Here is a 20,114-nt window from a genome sequence, read left to right as displayed (position 1 = left end):
AAAAACTTTCCATGTTGATATATGTTATGTTTTTTAAATTACTTTTAATATCTTTCCTTTTACATTGAATATCGAACACAGATGTAAAAAGCCCTACATTTTACTTCGAAAGGTTCTAAAACAGCGCATCAAAAGCCCATCAAAAAGCTTAAAGCACAGCAAGGACAATTGTAAAATGGATACAGGACCCTGAAGCTTTTCAACAAATTTATAGAAACCTTTCGATTCTAACGTTTTACTACAATAAACTACTTATTATATCCAAATGAATATATTATTTATACAAATAACTTACCACCATTCCAATATGTAACTTTACACTTAAGCAACACCTGTAAAGCGAAAATAAATAACCCACACCATTTAAATTGTATATTCTGCTTTTGTCTTTATTTAGTTTCTTTTTCCTGTTAAGTAGAATAGAATTATTAAAATGTTTTTTTTTTATATTCGTTTCCTTTTTCTCTGGATTTCGCTTCCGATTACACAGATTTACGTTAATGGAATTGGTATTGCATTTCGCATTTGCATTTGCTGCGCAGATTGTTTTGGGTAGTGGTGATACCCTATAATACTTGTCACCTTGCCCACCGGATTGTTCTATTTAATCATGTCTCAAGGTTGGTTGGTATAATCAGTTTTACAGTTTGCCTCTTGGAAATTCATACTCATTTAGATTAATTACAATTTATAGCTTAGAAAATTACAGTTCGTTTATATAGAGTCAGTTGTTGTCCTGCGGATGAAATTTAGTTACTGGTTTTGATTAGGTGATCTTGCATTGCTACAGTTAATGCCTGCTGCCGCACAGTTGCATGCCCATTTTGGTAGGTAAAGCTTTGGATATTTCGTATTTTGATATATAATGTTTAACATTTTGCTTGCTTAAACTTAGAACATTTTCGTATATATCTCAAATTTTAGTCGATGTCTCGGAGCGCTGTAGCTGCTATGTTTGTTCTTCTTTTCGAATGGTTCCACTTAATCGCAGTCCACAACAAATTTGTTTTGCAAAAAACTCGGAAATTGTTTTCAGTGTATGTGTGGTGTCTGAGTATGGGTGATAGTGATAGATAAAAATACATGTATACTTTTCGGCTGTCAAGGAAAATGGTATTTTAAATAAAAAAATCTATACAACTTATTTTCCGATACAAATTCATTACAAATCAGTGAAAAAACAAAGTTCCAGCTTCAACTATCACTTAGCTGTATACATTGATTTATAATTTTCTAAGCGCAATAAATCTAATTAATATGAGTATGTCCTCTAATATCCGTATATACTGTTGTATACCATTAATAAATTGAGTTCATTCAAGGCCTACATTTGCATTTGACGCATTTCATCTATGACAAGACTAACATCCATAGTATTTGAAAATATATTTGTGATTATTCGTGGAAATCGGTTAATCTCATAGACATTCAAGTGCGATTCCGAATCAAAACGAGGAAACTTGGGTGCAGGAATGGGCCTTCTACTTGCCTGGCTTAAAGGTACACTTGGTTATGGTATATGGTTGGTATACTGGACATCAAGAATAACTTGCACATTCGCTATACATATATTCCTAGGTTTTCTTCATTGCGATGAAATCTCTTAATAGGTGGTTTAAGTGCATACATTCAATGTATAACTTGTTAAATTCTTATCGGCATACAGTGGGGCAAATCTCCCGGATCGTGGAGCTTCCGTTTGCTGGTTCCCGGTGTCCTTGGCTGGCCGCAGTCCAACCATTGGGATCAGATCGGATTGGATTGAATCGACATCCTTGGCAAACCGACGGCTGTACTTAATCTATAAATCAACTTGACTCGTGGAGCTCATGGATCCAAGATCCATTAGAGTTGGATAGCATATCCTTGGGGGCCGAATCGGACCAATACTAAGCGTTGGTGATGACTGATCGGTGTGTCTGTGAGAATGTAAGCCAATCCAGGAAAATTTGCGTGAAAAGAAAACGACAATTTTGGTTTTTTTTTTGTTCGAGGTTTTTAAAATGTTTGTGTATTTTTTCAAAGAAATTTCTGTATGTTCTTGTTTGTTTCGCTTGTTGATGCTTATAGTTTTTCTTCATCGGTTTTTGCAATTTTTACAATATTCGTAAATATAACTTGTATATAGCTTTATTCATATATATTTATATATATTTGCTTGCATATATATATATGTAGATAGAGGCGCAAGTTTGTTGTTTGGTTTCTTTGTGCCTGTCAAAATATTGTAATTTGCTAAACACTTTTAGCATATTTTAACAAGTTTGCTTCTGTTTCGGTTATTTTGCTTTCCATTTCTTTGACTCTGGCTTCTATGCAAACGAAGATAAATATTTATGCAAGTTTTGAATTGGAAATCGAGAATCTGTGTGAATCTGGCCTCCAATGCCACAACTGACGCACTTCAGCAACCAATTTGAATTGGAAATGCCGCATGATTCGAGATTTTTTTGAAACGGGGAAAATTCGGAGTGCCTACATTCCTGGAAAAGTGACCGTTCAAAAAGTTTACATATTCATTTAGATTCGACTGTTTTTTTGTTTTTTTTTTTTGTTGGGATTAGAAAAATTCGTCTGTGTCAATTGATTAGAGTTAAATTTTCATTTCTTTAAAACATTGCACAAATTTCGCTACAAAATGTTCTCTTCTTTTTGTTTTGTTTGTTAAAAAAAGTTATAGAAAAGTGTTGTTTTTTTTTTTTGGTTGATTTTTCTTTTTTTTATCGTTAGCGCAAATGGTGTTTTATTCAAATTTTGTCGTTGCCCTTCAGAGCTTTCCCTCCAAAGTCAAGCAAAAACAAAGGAATTCTGCCGTGGAAAACACGCAGTGGTTGCCTTGGTGTTCCTGCCTTGTCAAGTTATACTCACAGTTAAACACAGTTTTTTTTTGCAGTGGAGAAGAGTTAGAGTTAGCATGGGAAAGATCGGAGATGGCGTGAGGTGTGGGTGGGTTCGGATGGGACTGAATGGTGTATGGATAGATCGTTTAGAAGACAGCACGACATCACGACACGTTCGTTACAGTTGAGAAAAGGAAACAGGGTTTTCGATATGAAATTAAATTAAAACCAAATATCGAGTGCGTTTTAGTTAGCATTGCTCGCGCAGACTTTCATTTCACTATCAGTTATCAGTTGGTAGTTGGCTAACACGTTAACTAGGCAGCAGTGGATACAGAGGAAAAGATAGTTGGTTAGACAGATAGATAGACAAGCTAGTTAGACAGATAGTTAGATTGGTTAGTCGGGTGGTGTGGTGGAGGCAGAGCGGATGGGTTAAAGCTTGCGGTTGCTGCTGTGGTGCCAGGAATTGTTGCAGTTGCAATTGCAGTTGTTGCTCTAACTTCGACTTACACCATTAGGTTCGTATATTCATATTTAATTTTAGTTACGCTTAGCTAGCCTTCTCGCTTTTGTCTAAACTTTGCTTTGGTTTTCGTCTTGAATCCACGCGTGATTTGCTTACACTTAAGACAATTGTCTTTGCATTTAGCTAGTTTAATTCATATGTATAATTTATTTATAAATATATATATATATATACGTTAATATATATAACTGTTCCGATGCTGAAACGCCGATTCGCCACATCGCCTCCTGCTGTTAAGAGTCGTCGTCTTCTTCCTTCGCGGGAGCCTTCTGCGTTGGTCCTGCTGCTCCTCCATACTTCGTCCTTTTCCTTTTTATATATGTGTGTGTTTGATGAAATCTTCTCCTTGCTTCTTCGTCCAGCTCTTCCTCCGCTTCGTCTCGCGTATAAATATTTAATTTTATATTTCTTTATAATAAAATTATATTACTTTAGACTTGGTTTTCCTGTTGCATTAAGTACATTAGGTATTTATATGTATATATATATATGTATAGAGTTCCTTCATATTTATATTTGTAATAATAATATTCGGTTTACTGCTTGCTTTCTTTTTGCTGCCGCTTAAGTACTAGAGAAATGTGTTGCTGTTGTTTTTGTGGCGTTTGCATTGTTCAATGTTAAATCTGCTCATATACACATATTTTTAAATATATATATATATATATATATTCAGATCGCCGTGTGGTGTCGCTTAAGTTTGCTACAAATAGTACCGACAAAAAAGCTGCCTTTCAAGGACCTTTTGGACTGCGGTCCTGCTGGTCCTCGTACAGCCCCCAAAAATATGCCTCATCTTCTGCTGCGCGCCACATTTTTGGTTTTTAATTTAATTTTATATCGAAAATGTATTTGTAGTTGGTTTCTTTGTTTTTTTTTTTTGTAATTTTTATTTGTTTTATTTTTTATATTTATTAATTTTAAATTTAAATATAATTTAATAAGAAGAATTTGTTGTTGTTTGATTTTACATTATTTATAATATATATATGTTGTATTTATAATATATTTTATTTCTGGTTTTCTGACATGTCTGTGTGTGGGGGTGTAAATGTGTGTGTGTGGTGTATGTGTGTATGAGAGTGTGTTCGTGTAGCGTGTCTATATAAACTTTGCCAGTTTGCAAAAATTTCAAATAGTTTTCTTTAACAGTTTTTGTTTTATTTGTATTTTTATTTTTATTTGTTGTTTGTTTAGCTTTTATTTTTATTCTTTCTCGCAACGAAATCGACAATTTTTTCATTATACTTTAAACACAATTTGCTAGCTTACAGAGTGGGGGGTTTTCATTATTTTCTTTTTTTTTACTTCTTAGTGGAAAACTGTCAAACAAAATGCAGCCGGTGCGAGCCGCCGTCGCCAGGTGGCGCGCTGACCTTAGTGCGCCATGGGCGCCATCTTTCGGCAATACTGGTGGATGCTGCTGCTGCTTCTTGCTTCTCCCTCTGCTTGCTCGTCTTCTTCTCGCTCCTCATTTTGTTTAAGTGTAGTGATAGACTTGTTGTTCTTGTTGCTCGAAACGATAACATGCGACTCTTGTTTGTTGCTGCTGGTTGTTCTTGTTGTAGTTGTAGTTGGTTTGTGGTTTTAAACGGTGACTTCATTAAGTATGCTGCTTGGTTGTTGTTTGTTGTTGCATTAAAATTATGTTGTTTTCCCTCTCGTTCAACATCTCGCTCAGTTTAATGAAATTCTTTACCTTTGAATTCAATTCGGTTGTTTCATTTTCGCTTGTTTAAATTTTCATTTGCTTTTGCATTTTTTTAGATGTGTAAGTTTTTTATTTGTTTTAAAGTTTCTTAAATGGTTTTTTGCTTCTTATTCTCCTTTATGTTGGTTGTTTTTTGCTTAACTCTTTGTTGTTTGTTGTTGTTTTTTTTTGTTGTTTTTTTTTTAAGATCTTTTACTGGGGTCCATAGCAACAGCGTGGCGCGATGTTATTGCGCACAGCTACAGTCTTCGTCAACATCTTAAAAAAATAGAAAGGCTTAAAAAGAAATAATTTAACGCTTCACTTCGATGTCATCATAGTCACGAATTCTGCAAAGAAAGAGAAAAAAATTCAGAATTAGTATTAGGTTTATTTGCATTTAACTTAACTATAGACAAGCACCCATAAATATTTAATTTTTAATCACGAGCATCGTTCTCGATCTAAAAACATCATTTCCAACCACTTATTAAACCACTCAATTGACACAAAATGCAAAGAGATTCACACGACAAATCAAGTATCGAAAATAGCTGAGCGCTGTCATTAACCTTCTACTAAATTAAGACGCCAATTAATCAATAGCAAACGAGCATTACACTGCGGGCCAGCTAATCAATAAGATAAACGAGCAAGTCACGAGACGTCTGATGAAAACACTTGCCGCACACTCACACACACGCACACACAACACCATACTGAAAAATAGAGCCATATAGCCAAGGAAAATTTATTGAGTGCAAAGACTCAGACAGTCAATCGCGCCAGAGATTATGTACTCTCCTCGGTTCCTCGTCCAAAAATAGAAAGCAGAGGATGCTTGCGACGTTGACGGCGACGCAGGCCAAGTGCAATGGAGACGTACGTTGCATTGTTCGCAAATGAATGGGTGAGATAACGGGAAAGCTATGCCCGAAAGTCCAGACTAGCACATACCGTGCATCAAGGGAAGGGATGCCTATCTAATATAAGTTTATATAAAGATTGATGGATCATACAATCCAATTGGAAAAAAAAAAAAAAAATTAAAAGGTTCTAAACTAACTCATCTATGAAAAAGAATCAAGTAGTATTATACCATAGATATGAGATGGTATAATATATGTGTTGGTGTCCCCAATTTATCAGGTGTTTGCTGCCTGCATCTATTTTTAAAGGGGGAGAATTGAATTCTCGGACGCTGGTGCATCTGTTCTTGCTGATTGCATCGCATCATCATCCATCTCCCTGCTGTTTTCAGTTGGCTAGGGTGATTGGCTTTTTATAAATATTTAAGCACGACAACAAGAGGGCGGTGGTACCAAAAGTCACAGATAGGACGGACGACAGGCGAATTGGGTGGGCGTGGCATGTAATTGGTTGGATTTCCTAGGAAGCAATGGTCAAGAATTTGCAAGCACCTATGGGGGAATGCCAATAAAATGTGTACAAACCAAACATAGGATTTTGGGAATAAACGAATAATTAATGGGGGATCTCATTTAAGCCAAATTATGTTTCAGCTTGGCTACAATTGTAGTTGTAGACAAAGTTCAACAGAACTCGAGATTTGACTGCAGTACTTTTTAATAATCTTATCGTTTTTCTTGCTCACTTTACAATCTGCAGGCGAAACGTTCTGGCCATAGAATTTAGCCATCGATTGTTATCAGACTTTTGGGAAATCAAACGCAACATTTATAGTTATTTTTCCAGCTAGCGGCACCAGCAACACTTGAGTGGCCAACACACACCTTTGATAATAAAACTAAACCCTTTCGAGGCCGTAAAAAGGCTTAAATGTAAAATGTTATTAGCCCTATTTCGGGCAACGCCCCAAAAAAAGGGCGTATAGAAGCTCCTTTGGGGCAGCCTTGTCAATTTTCCCATATGCAAATGCTCGAAAGTTCACTCCTTTGATTAAATCTTAGTCCTCAAACATCACTGCTCCCACTTCAACCACGCCTACTACCGGTTGACCAGTTTATTTGCACTGCGAAAAATTAAGATGCCTGAATAGAAATTTATTTCGAATTTAATTGCATTTCTTGCAGTGTCTTAGTCGTTTGATGTTTCTAGATGACCTTTAATGGTCTTGTTATTTGGGCCAATTAAAATAATATTAATACCTATATCAAGTTCCAATTTTTTTCCAGCTGGTCAACAAAATTGTTTTGGTCAAATTTTCGTGGATTTTGTTTTAGAAACTCGGCATTTGGCCGCAATGCCCCTGCCCCTCCACCCCCCCCCCCCTCACCCATCTCATTACGTCGTTTGCGGTTCTGCTGTTTATCTTTCGTCGCTTTGTTTACATTCGCCAAACTAACTTGTTCTATCTGTGCAAAGGTATATTTTCACAATTTTTCTTTTTCTTTTAGTTATTTTTTTTCGTTTTTGCTAATTTTGGAATTCATCTCCGCTGCTCTCGCTCTCTCTCTCTCTCACACTCTCTCTCTCTCGCTCAGACATTTTGGGATGTGTTCATTTAATTTGCTTCGCTTCGTGTGCTAATGTTTAATTTGTTGTTCTTTGTATTTTGTTAAACATTTTATTTGATTTTCGACATGTTCTTCTCGCTCTCTCGTTCCCTTTTCGCACAGCGTTTTTCTATCTGGCAACCGGCCAAAGTAAGTCTCAACTCATTCCCAACCCATTCCAATTCCCATTCCCATTCCCCAATATCTTTTCCCTGCAAATTCATTGTTTGCGCCATATAATTTTCACTTGCAAAATTACCAAAGAGTGAATGGCGGGGTGGTAGTGGGTGGTTGGTGGTAGGCAATACCCAACCGGCACACTGTATAGCCGGCAAGACAACAATAAAGACTTTGCTTAATTGGCAATAAGCAAAATATATATATATGCATATGTATGTACATATGTATGTATGTATGTATATGGCAACAATGCGCATTTTATATTTACATACATTATGCTGATTCCGCTGACTGAACGAAAAACGAAATGAGATTCATTCTCATCCAATCTCTGTATTATTATAACACCCCGAAATTAAGAATATTGCACAATATTTATATATTTCATTTTAATTGTTCTTTCACATCCGCACTGTTGCCGTGCGCCTCTGGTTTTTGGTTTTGGTTTTGGTTCTGGTTTGCTTTTTGCCCCGGCAGTTTAATCATTTAAGTGTGGAATTTACGCGCGACATTTATTTTGGCTTTTAAAAACATTTCAATTTCGCCGGCAGGAAAGTGGCGAAAGGCGTAAAAAAAAAACGCTGATTGTGGAAGGAAAATATATATAAATGGCAAGTGAAATATGGCACAGCACTTTTTTATCTGTTGATTTTCAACCAATTAAGAGATTTACGAAAGCAGACTGCATAAATCATCGCTACTTTCTTGCAGTGCAATCTTTTGGGAACAAAACCACACTTGACAATTGCCATTATCGCCTTCTTTCGAAAAGTACTTGTGGGGATTCCTGCAAAGAAAAAAACCCAGCAGAGCAGTTCCTCAGAACTACAAGATACCTTTTATCTCTGACAGTTTGAAGCACTTTCTTAGTACGAACTACTTAATCCTACTTGGCTTGTCCTCTCTATCGATGTTTGCTTGTCTAGAAATCGTACCACAGCACACAACAATTGATTATAAATGCGGATCATCGTTCTTCGGCTTGCTTTGTTTAAACTTTTTCGCTATTTTTATGTATTTTGTTCATAAATTACTTGTGATTAATCTATTTGATCCGCGAAATGCCGCGGCGGCAGCCAAAAACGATTTCTATTTGAACTTGAAGATCAACATATAAACGTGTGCTATAAGCGATGCGAATAAATAGATATATATATATAGATATAGATATAGATGTAGGTGGAAATGCTGTCCGATTTTAATTGCTACTTTTACCGGCCTCGCTATGTGTGTTGTGCACAACAAAGGGAAATTTCGGAAAGTGCCAAAGGCAGTGGGAGGATATGCCATAGTAAATCTGCGCATTCTCAAAAGTTCGTTCCATTTTGCTATTTTATTGTTTTGGCTATTCAACTTGATATGCCGGCGATTGTTTCTCACACTGCTCTCGACGTTTGCTCAATTGAAAAATCAATTTTCAAGCTATTAAAAAGTTACGAAGAACACAAAACACGAAAATTTCGTATTAAAATGCACTGCACATGGCGAGATACTATTTGTTTTAACTATCTACATATATGTGTGTTCAGATACAATGGCTAGCTAGCACTGAAAATAAGTATTACTATAACAAGTGGGCTAGAAGCGCAGAAAGAGAGAGAGAGAGAGTGATAGAGATCTGGGTTAATTAGCAAAGCCATATGACACAACCAAGTGCCAATTGTGACTCAAATGCGATGCCTGTGATTCAATCATTACTATTGCGTTTTTCGTTTTAGTTACCCGCCAGCTGCAGCAGACAGATCCAATTAGCCACCAAACACGCGAGCAACAAAAAAGCAAAATTGTGGAAAACGACACCTTCGAAAATGAATTGTTCGATGCAGATTATCGGAAAATTCCCACTCATTATTTTCTTGGGTAAAGTCTTCGAGGAAACCCTTTGATTTTGCCCTTTCATAGCCACCTTATTATTTCATCAGCTTTGAATGAGGGGCAAAAATAAACTATCTACACAGTATTCCCAAGCTATCTTTAAGATACTTTCCACATCGCCACCTTTGGGTTGCAGCAGATGACTTACCTTCGTAATTGACCTGACCGTCGCCATCGATATCAGCCTCCCGGATCATCTCATCGACCTCCTCGTCTGTGAGTTTCTCGCCCAGATTTGTCATCACGTGACGCAACTCGGCCGCCGAGATGAAGCCGTTGCCATCCTTGTCGAACACTCTGAAGGCTTCTCGGATCTCCTCTTCGCTATCGGTGTCCTTCATTTTGCGTGCCATCATGGTAAGGAATTCAGGGAAGTCAATTGTGCCGTTGCCTGTGCGAGGGGAAATAACCATAAAGAATAACAATTAATTTCGTTGCATACTTTGTGGGTCGGATTTCGGGGATTCCACTAGCACCATATCACATCTCCTCCACCACCACCCTCATATCATCATACAATCAATTTAAATTCTTCCCCGGAGCGTTATAATAAATTCAAGTCAGGGATAAAGGCAGCCGGCATTTTTCTTCATTACGGCCAAGTTTGCTCTCCACCATTCCCGACAACGCCATACAAATATACGAATATCCATCCACCCGGGGGCTGTGTACACTACTTAAAGCTTTTCCAAACGCGCTGCCTTTTTCGACGCCAAAATCCCTGGGAGGTGCTGTGGTTCCTCCTATATAATCGAGCATATTTTCATATTTGCCTAAGCCCCAAACAAACTTTTCCCCACCCACACGTGTGTGTGTGTGTGTGTGTGGACCACCCACCTTGCGGAGTGCGAGAGATAAGTCCGCCTAATCCCATTTCGGTTGAAACACTCTCTTTTCTATATCTATTATCTCTTTATATCCGGCTGCTTCATCGCAGATGCAGCTCAAAAAAAAGCAGCCAAGTGGAATGAAAATTTGTAAAAGAATTTGGCCAAATACATTTTCTTTAGGTTATCATCCCCGTAAGTGAAACGCAAATGAAGTGGTCCAACCGAAATTCTTGTTATATTAATTGAAAAAGTTTCCTTCGTTCGTTTTAAGTTGAGAGAATAGTTCTGGTTTTTTTTTTGGGGCCGCAGCAGCGCCATAAAGGCAGCAGCAACAACTTTTGGCCTTAATTGTTATTGACTGACTTTTTCGAGCCATTCCCAGCAGAAAGAAGAAGAAGCGTCTTTTGTCCATAAAATGAAAGTGTATAAAATGCTTTTCAGTTTTCTGTTTTTGCTACCCTCAAAACCAAATGGAGCGTGGTTCATTGTGGGCCATCATTTTGTTTCTTGTGAACTGAATGTGTTTTTTATTACTTTGCTGGAAATGGGTTTTCTCCAGAGGAAACTTTTCGTATATGATTGCCAAACAAAAAAAAAAAAAAAAGCAAAGTCAGAGGTTCACAAGCCCTTTTGAACTTCAATAGCAAATGATCTCCTCCTTGGGGCAATCTAGATTTACTGACAAAGAGTTTGGCCAAATAAAATGGAATGAACTGAATGTAGCTACACAAATAGCCCGTTAAACATATAATGGAAACAAAAATAAATAGTTTGAATCTTCAAGTATTTGGTTTATAAAAAAGTAAACAGTAATTCGCCGAATTAATTGATTTAAAATAAATAAATACTTCTCGAGCACACGAATTCAAATGAATTGAAAAAATCTGGAGGCAATTCCCATTTCAAAATAATGTGTGCATTGAATTCGAAAATTTGACGAAAGAAAAAACATTACACTTTGGGCTAATTTAGATATTATAATTATTCAAATATGGCCGCATTGAGTAGCAAAAATATATTTTGAAAATAGCCAAAGGAACATCAAATACAATATCGACCGGTGGCTTTAGTTCATTTCGATTTCGGTATTGGTTTTTTCTTCACTTTTATTTTTTTTCTTTTTCTGTTGCTTGTTGTCTTGCCTGCGTTTTTGTGTTTATGATTCTATTTAAAACATTTGACGCGATTTTCTGTTGCTTTTGGCTTTGTCGATAGGATTTCCCCAGCCAAAAAAATAGAAAATCAGAAAACAAATACCAAGGAAAGCCTCCGCACACACACACATATATAGACATACACAGCCATTGGCAAATTTGTTGCCATTTTTGTTAGACGCTTCTTAGACTGGCCCGAAACGCCTTTGACGAACCCGCGCGCAGCCCAATTACCATAATTATGATGCTCATCGCGCTGCCAATGGCGATAATGATGACGACGACGATGAGATGATGATGATGATGGCCAGTGTCTGGCGCGGATTTCGGTTTCCATTACGCCGTTCCGCCCATTCCCTCTCTCCTCCTCCTTTCCCTGCTCATCAACACTCCCACTTGCCGATTCGCAACGTTGAGCGCAAAATTTTGCAGACAATTTAAAATTGTAATAAGTTTTGTCTTTTTTTTTTGGTTGGCGCACACAGTGTGTGCAAGGCAAAGGCATCGGCTAAATTTAGTTTGCGCGCATTTTCCATTGGTCTCATCAAAAATAGTCGACTTTTATTCAGATCGACATTATAAGCAAACCATAAAAAAAGATTATTCCGCTAAAAGCGTAACTGCGACTTTTTGGCAAGCGCAATTTAAAGAAAACCACCTTTGGAGTTCACCTATGATGGCCATATAATATAATTATACTTCTATAACGCTATTTTTATTCCGCTGGACAATCCTTCCTACCTGCCCACCAATCCCACCGCCAACTAATTGCACTCGTTTGCATGCAGTTCACAGACCAAAAAAAAAAAAAATAAAAGGCAGCCAGGCAGTTTTGGCCATCGTCAACTGGCTGCGACGAGACGCCAGCGAAATTTTAAGTAATGAATGTTTAATGTTTCCGTCAGATTCCTGACTGCCTGCCTGGCTGGCTGTTGTGACCAGCGTGAGTGGGCCATGTGAGTGGGTGATTCGGATGGCCACAAAATACATTCCATTGTGTGGGATCGTAAATTAGAGGAGTCAGCTGGGAGCAGGCGGCAGTGGGTGGTGGGCAGTGGGAAGTGCCACTTTCGAGTTGCAACAATTTTCGCAAGTAATTTTAAATATTAAACGTTGCACAATAAAGTTGGCAAAAACATTTTGCTTGCACTCAATGTAAAAAGTTTGGCACATATGCAAATTCCAGCAAAATAAAGTTGGCGAAAAATGCTGGACTCCCAAGTGGCGACCCCTTGCCACCCACCCACATACCGAACTACTATTTTTAGTCCTGATAAACAGTTAGTATGCGCATCGCCACCCCCTCGTTTGTCCAAACCCCACATCACCCACTTGTCCATGATTGCAACACTTTAGCTCCAGCAAAAAAAAAAAAAAAAAAGAGAAAAATCATGCAGGGGTTTTTCACAGCGCCTGCGCTCAAAATTCTGTGTGCAGGACTCCGAGTTTGCAGATTGTGTCCTGGATATTTTCGACAACATGCGCACAGAATTTCCACGTGCAAGCGCAACAGCAGCAGCAGCAGCAACAACAGGCAGCCGAGAAAAGCTGGCAAAGAAAATGGAGCAGCAGCGAGAAAACAAATACAAATTGGGCGGGGACACTTGCAAAACTTATGAAAGAACAAGTGATGATGAGCATAAAAGTTACTTTGTGCCAGCCACTGAGTTCTTATGATTTAGTTGCTAAGTATTATCCTTAGCAAAAGCAGCAAAGCACAAACCTGCTTACTTAATTGGAAAATCTATTTATTTGTGGCAAAAGGTGAAAAACCCCTTTACGATTCAAATTTTCGCATTTTGCCACATTTTTGGCGCGAGGCGTGTGTCGCTCGATTTCCTCTTGCATCGAAAATAAAATTGGATCTTCCTCGTTTCCCCAAGAAAGTTTGTTAAACTAAAACTTGTACGAGATTTCGAGCTAAGCGAACAACCACCTTTGCTCAAAAATAAACATTAAAAAAAAAAAATGAAATACCAACGAAAAAAAATCTGACAGCAGCGGCTGCCAAAGACAAGACACGGGAAAGAGCCAAAATATTTTAGTCATCTATTTTTAATGCCTATGACGTGTTTTTGTTGCATATTTTTAGCCAAGAAGTGATTTTCCTTTTCTTTTTTTTTTTCCACCCATTGTTTGTCGTACAAATGTTGGTCTGATCTATGTCTGTCTGCGAAAGAGGTAGTTGGGGAATGGAACGAGTGCGAGGGATTAGGCCCAGAACACCAAATAGATTGGGGTAAACAAAATTAGACATCTCGGGATCGGGTTAGAAGGGGTTCTAGCCAGCTCTCATATATAGCCAGCATAGCATAGAAAATCAGCTCATTTGCACATTGGTCGTAAGCTCTGACGAAGTCTGACTTCATAGTCTAGATGTTGTGGGTCACAGAAAATTAAGGCAAATTCACAATTTGTTTGAAATACTGAAGTTACGAGGCATACAAAACCAGATTATTTACGATTTTTGAACCCTTTAGCTAACATTTGCAGATTAGTATGCATTTTGCAATCTCTTTCGCGAATTCGTAAGTTTTAAATGCTCAGAGGGCATGAGAAATGTGAATCTGACTTGAAATTTATTACATCACCCCAATGAAGGATTTCAATCACGTACATTACCCCCACAAAAGGCTATCCCACTTTATAGAGTATTTCCCCCCACAATCCTCCACAACTTACCGTCGGCATCAACCTCGTTGATCATGTCCTGCAGCTCGGCCTCTGTGGGATTCTGGCCCAGGGAGCGCATAACTGTGCCCAACTCCTTTGTTGTGATGGTGCCATCGCCGTCTTTGTCGAATAGCGAGAATGCCTCTTTGAACTCGGCGATCTGTTCCTCTGTCAGCTGATCGGCCTGCAAAGGGACAAATGAATAGAGCATTAATTGAATGAAACGCAGCAAAAATGAATCGAACACACACCATTATGATAAACGTTGTGTAACTTTCGACTTTATATTCTTAACAAAATAAATTTTACTGATAGATATAGGACTAAACGTCGACCTGGTTTGTTTTGTGAATTACTTTTCAACGGCATCTCGATGGAATTTCAATGTCAACACAAAAAACTACCCAAGTGAACACAATCGGGAATAACAAAAGACGAGAAGGGAGAGAACAATTGTGTTTAATTTGAATAATTTTGCGTATTGTTTGCCCGCCCGTCGCCAGGCAAGTCCAGATACAATTGTATCTGTATCTAGGTATGTTTATAATATTTCTACATATATATATATATATCTGGTGTCTTGAAAAAGGTGTTAAGTTTCCGCTGAATCAACAAAACCTGACGTCAGCGGCGACTGAATAATCAAGAAAGACCCCGTAGGGGGGAAGCTCCAAAGAACCGAGGAGTGGAGATGGCTGCGTTACCCAAAACCAAAATTTATTATTGTCATGCGAATGATGCACATACATATATACATACATATATGTGACAAGAGACGTGCGAGTTGTCAGTTTCACAGGAGCCGGTCGGTCATTCTGGCCAAAAACGATTCTCAGGGTCTAATGTTGCAGCACCAAAAGCAAAAAAGCGGGCACATTAAATTCCCGTCTACCTATTACTGTTACTGTTATTGTTTTACGGCCGAAAATGATTGTTTATTTGTGCAACTCGCTCTACGGCGATAAGCCAAAGAATTTAACGAGTATAATATAAGGCCTGCGGTTTGAATTGCGATAATTGTTATTAATCATGAAGCAAAAATGCAAAAGCAAACTTCGCCTGCGTCATAGGATGACTTATACTATATATTTATATATATTTGTTCAAGCTGATAACTGCTGAAAGCTCTGCTATATGGAAACTATACTAAACTATATATATAGAGTTGTTTGTTGAGCGATCCTATGTAATAACAACTTAATTTGCTTCGTTTAATAATAGCTACTGCCAATCTAGTCTATACTTATTACTCTGAACTGTTGAAAACCAAGTTAATTTATGTGAATTTCCCTAGCACGAACCAATTCGCCCTATCTAATCAATCGCCTTGGTTACCACCGAATTGGGCACCTCAACTTGAAGGCCAAAAGATACCCCAAATCTGAAAAATGGCACAACAAACTTGGCTCTCAGACATGTCGTGTTGACCAGCCTTTATGGACAACTTCCGTTCGGCAAGGAAAATGGAACAGAACAGAAACCCACTCGCTTTAAGCCAAATCAGCAATTGGCATTGGAATTATAGCGCCCTGCTTGACCTTATCTAATCGGGGGAATTTCGGTGAGTTTAAACAGCGAATACAAGCAAATTTGGTAACGGCAACGCGTTGGTGGCACCTGTTTTATTTGCACTTTTTGTCGCGTTGGCGTTCAATTGAATTTGCCCAGCTTATCTTGGCGTACTCTGGGGCAGATAAAACGCTTTTCAACTGGGTTATGTCATTGGCAAGCATGACTAAGCCAGAAACAGAAACCGAATGAGAAACACCCATCGAAATGCAGATCCCCAATCTGTTGAAAAGCAAATTGAAGCCCTCCTGTCTTCAAATGGCGACATTTGCAATCAACAACATGAGCAAAACCCCACCCACCGATGATATCCATTAATGGCAGTCAATCGGGCGAGGTCGTTAATCGAGTGGGGGGCTGGCTAATGCCTAATTGGTAATCCATTTGTATGCACAATCAGACGCCCACGACGTCCCGAGGAAGCTTCCACATCCAAGGCAAATACAGTGCCTTCCGAAAATGTATGCCTGGGGGATCAGGACTCAAGCTGTGCGTATATTTATCGGGATTTGTCCGTCATTTTTTAAGGTAGTGACTCATTGGATGGGTCATTGTATAGTAGTTAGTTCAAGATCATCACTTTTCACTTGCAAATAATATGATATCAAATATTATTCATACTTATGAATACATTTTGATAACAATAATTTTAATACACTTGGGCTTGAATCATTTATAAATTCACAAACGAGTTCTGCTGAATAAAACTATTTCTTCCAATGAGTTTGACAGTTAAATACAACATTAAAACAGGTCTTGGCTGAAATTATGCGGCTTTATGTTAAAGCCAAGTTTGCCGGGTTTACCGTTGTATAGCCGACGCTTTTTTTTTTTTGCCGGTCTCAACCGGTTTCATGGAGTTTAGTTTGGTTTTATGAATGACGGTTAGATTGAGAGCTTGGTTTTTGGGTACAATTTAAGTGCATTCGCACCGGGATCCAAACAACTGTGCTAACTGAGCCATAAGCCAGTCATTTGCCATTATTAACATGACACACACACATATCATCGGGCATTCATCATAGGCCATATGATCATATGATGAAGTCAGCCCAGGAACACAGTGACTCATGGAAATTTATATGAATGTTGGCTCATTTTCAACGGAAACAAATAAGATATACAGACAAACGTATCTCATAATTAGCCGAGCTAAAGATCAACAAACTTTGAAGATCAGTCAGTAAAACCCTTGGCAAATGTTTGCTTCTGGGCCAAGTTAGCAGCGTTGGTTGAATCACTGAAACAAATTGGCCACGTAGAAAGCGATGCGATATATTTTAATTAAAAGCTGTTTGCATTCTGCGTGAGCTGTAAAATCGCTAATTAAATTAGGCGACACCAGATGAGGCTGAAAGAAGGTGTGGCGCGGGTGTGGGCATCGCAGTGGGCGTGGGGCTTTCTTATCAAAAAGCGCAGAGGAAAGCAAACGAACGAGAGAAGAAAGCGCAAAGAGGGCGGCAAGAAAATTGGATTATGTGGTTAAGCGGCGGCGTCTAGCAGGAATTTTTCTTCATTTGCAGCGCTCCTCCTCCCCCATCGTTCGCCTGTGCCGTTACAATAAAATTCTTGCGCGAAAAGGCAAAGTGGAACAGGCAGCCGCCAACACACACACCCATACGCTCACTCACACGCACACGAATACGAATACGCGGAGCCGAACGAATGAACGACCGAAGCGGACGAACCAAGGCGAAGGCGAAACAGCAAAATAACCGCAATGCGGCAAATGAAACGGTTATGGAAGAAAACAAGAAAAGGCAGGCGCCGATAAAAGTGACAAGCGCAAGGCGCAAAAAAAAATGAAATGCTGAAAGAAACGGAAAGAGAGAGACGCAGCACAAAACGGAACTGATAACGCAAACGAAATAATTGCACATAGAGAGAGACGAGAAAGTGTGTGAAACGGTTATGCGAGAGAGCGTCGAAACGGTTAAGCTGAGCGCAAGAGCAGGAGAAATGCCTCTAAAGAATTTTTTCACCATTTCCATGGGGCCGTGTCTAACCTCAATTTTTGCGGCCAAGTGTGCGGTAAATAAAAAATACAACCAGAAAGCAAAGAACAAGCGAACAACGAACGGCGGGGCAAAGAGGAGAGGCCAATAATGCCGGGACCGGCGACTTTGTTGTTCATCATCAATATATATTCACACATTTTCCACTGATAAGCAAAATGGAGGGCGCTTTTCTATTATTTGCGGGGATCTTTGAAAAATTGCTGATAAAAGTGCCGATGGCAACGCGTCTATGTAGGAATGCGAGTGTGTGTGTGCATAAATGCTCAACAAATTGGCTAAAATCACATTGATTTATGATCCCAAATGGTGGTGGTGGGTTGGGCAAGCAGGGGGGCTTCGAAAATGAGGTGTTGCTCGAGATGCTGATAAGAGTTTCCACTTTTCCACGCCTGATTGGGTTTCCAGGGGTATTTCTACCCGAACGTCATGGAATTATTATAGGGCGAACCCGATCGCGTCAACATTCCGTGTGCGACAGCCTTGATAAAATAAATAATAATTTTGACGAGTGACGTGACATGTGTGTAAATTCTTGCTATTGGCATTGCTATTTAATTGTGCTGCTTGTTTTCTGTGACCCTAGGGGCCAAAGTTGAACATTTGATTAAGTCAGGTTAAGAACATGAAAATCTTGCAGCTTAAATATACTAGTTTAAGTATAAACTTAATTTCAAATGATTGCATTCACTTTTTCTCAATGCAGTTTTATGGATTTTGATTATGTTTCATTGTGAAAGGGGTATAAACTACCATATTTTCAAGGGGTTGCATGGTGTTCGCAATTTCTTGTTTCTAAATCAACGATATTGGGTTGTTGAAAAAACTGGTTTTTTCTACCCGTGAGGCGATATATTTTTGGGGTGCAAAATGTAAACGAATTTCCCGGGGACAGCTGCTTTTCGACGGGGTGTTTGGTGTGCTGGGATGTGTGTAGCGAGTGTGTGTGTGTGAAAAGCCGTTAAAACCATATAAACAACGTCTAATTGGAAGCGATTCGCTCCTCCCGCTCGCACTAATGGCAATAGCCCTGGGGGTCGCTGTCTGACTTTGATTTTTCGCAAAAACTGTGGAAATTTCAATGGAAAATGATGGCCGCAGGTTGTGTAAACAGAAAATAAAGATGCACATGTTCTCCAGCCCCATAAACTTACCATTTTTGTAGGTGTTTTTTTTTTCTGTTTGTTGCTAGAGTGACGAAGTTTTAATCCGCTGCGGCTACTGCTGCTGCTTGGGTGTTGGTATGTGTGTGAGTGGAATTACGGAACGCGCGGTTAACTTTATATTTTACTAAATTAACACACTGCAAAAGAAGCAAGAAGAGGTTTGTTGGGTATTACTTTCGGGGGGTCAACTGGAGGTGGAAGAGGCTGAGGAGAAAAACTACTGCCAGCTTGGAGAGAAAGAAAAGCGTCCGTCCAAAGCACCGACGCCGACGCTTTTTTTTCTCGCCGTGGCAGTTTCTGAAATTTCTTTAGTGTTGTTGCTTCAGCCGAATTTAATACAAATTTTCGCCTTGCGTTTCTTCTTTATTTTTTTGTGGCTTTCATTCGTTTTTTTTTTCATCTATTGTGCGAAATATGCCAAACACACGCGCGCACACGGCAGAATTCTCGTTTATATAGTAGATATATGGCGGGGAGAGCTAATACATATAAGAGTTGCTCGAATTCGGTTTTTATAAAGATATTTGTTTAATTTTTTGCTCGTTGGTTTTCTTGATTTTTGGCTGGCGCTGAGAAATTGGCTTTTCCGCGAAACGTTCGCAGCTCCTGGTGCTTGGGTGTGGGCTCTTTTCGCTTTTTTTGTATTTTTTTTTTTTTTTTGTTGGCCCAATACTGCTCTCTATATGCAATGTCTGGTCTGTTTGTTCTGACAACTCACGATCCTAATCTGAATTTCCGTCCGCAACGGTCGACGACTCAAAACTTTGTGTTCAAAATAGCGCTGCGTCGCCATATATACGGTTTTATTTTGCCAGCAGCAATAGCAATAACCGCTCTCGCTCTCGCGAGAACGAACCGGGTAAGTTCGCTTTTGCAGCGGCAGCGTCTGCATGTGTTTGTTTCTGTTGCTTATCCACTCACCTTCGTAAAGCGAAAATAAGTTTGATTTCGCCGTTGTAACGGTCGCGCCGGCGCTTTTCGCGAAAATAGGTGTGTACAAAAATTGTATCAACATACTACAGGTAACTAAAGTTATAAATAATAGGAAGCTAGCTTCTGCAAAAATAAACTTATGCATAGGTTTGCCCTTGCAGTAATAGAAAAAAATGAATCAAC

General features: G+C 38.9%; 1 protein-coding gene and 1 long non-coding RNA gene across 6 annotated transcripts; both read right to left on the bottom strand.

Moving 5' to 3' along the window:
* Nucleotides 1-365: 365 nt before the first annotated feature.
* Cam (Calmodulin) lies at nucleotides 366-19,777 on the bottom strand. 5 transcript variants are annotated; one of them, NM_001259347.2, is made up of 5 exons: nucleotides 19,717-19,777; nucleotides 18,987-19,135; nucleotides 14,258-14,432; nucleotides 9,740-9,982; nucleotides 366-5,409 (listed from the first exon to the last, which is right to left on the bottom strand). In NM_001259347.2, the coding sequence occupies exons 2-5, from the start codon at nucleotides 18,987-18,989 to the stop codon at nucleotides 5,381-5,383; spliced, it is 450 nt and encodes a 149-aa protein (NP_001246276.1). In that variant the 5' UTR covers nucleotides 18,990-19,135; nucleotides 19,717-19,777; the 3' UTR covers nucleotides 366-5,380. The 5 variants fall into 5 exon arrangements, with proteins under 5 accessions (NP_001246276.1, NP_001246277.1, NP_523710.1 ...); NM_078986.3 differs by having other exon boundaries at nucleotides 4,550-5,409; NM_001259348.3 differs by lacking the exons at nucleotides 18,987-19,135; nucleotides 19,717-19,777 and adding an exon at nucleotides 14,500-14,631 and having other exon boundaries at nucleotides 2,554-5,409.
* On the bottom strand, nucleotides 18,362-19,766 carry lncRNA:CR43900 (long non-coding RNA:CR43900). The gene is made up of 3 exons (NR_073871.1): nucleotides 19,717-19,766; nucleotides 18,987-19,135; nucleotides 18,362-18,899 (listed from the first exon to the last, which is right to left on the bottom strand). It is a non-coding gene; the product is annotated as a long non-coding RNA:CR43900 (long non-coding RNA).
* Nucleotides 19,778-20,114: the final 337 nt, after the last annotated feature.

This window comes from Drosophila melanogaster, chromosome 2R (genome assembly GCF_000001215.4).
Source record: "Drosophila melanogaster chromosome 2R".
Classification (NCBI taxonomy): Eukaryota; Metazoa; Arthropoda; class Insecta; order Diptera; family Drosophilidae; genus Drosophila; species Drosophila melanogaster.
The sequence above is the reverse complement of the archived record's forward strand: the minus strand, read 5'-3'. Positions and strand labels throughout refer to the sequence as shown.

Excerpts from the sequence above, each read along its gene's own strand:
- Cam (NM_001259347.2), bottom strand. Across the intron at positions 9,983-14,257 it reads CAACGAGGTTGATGCCGACG|GCAACGGCACAATTGACTTC; the intron begins GTAAGTTGTGGA and ends CCCCTCGCACAG. Across the intron at positions 5,410-9,739 it reads CGGTCAGGTCAATTACGAAG|AATTCGTGACTATGATGACA; the intron begins GTAAGTCATCTG and ends CTTTCTTTGCAG.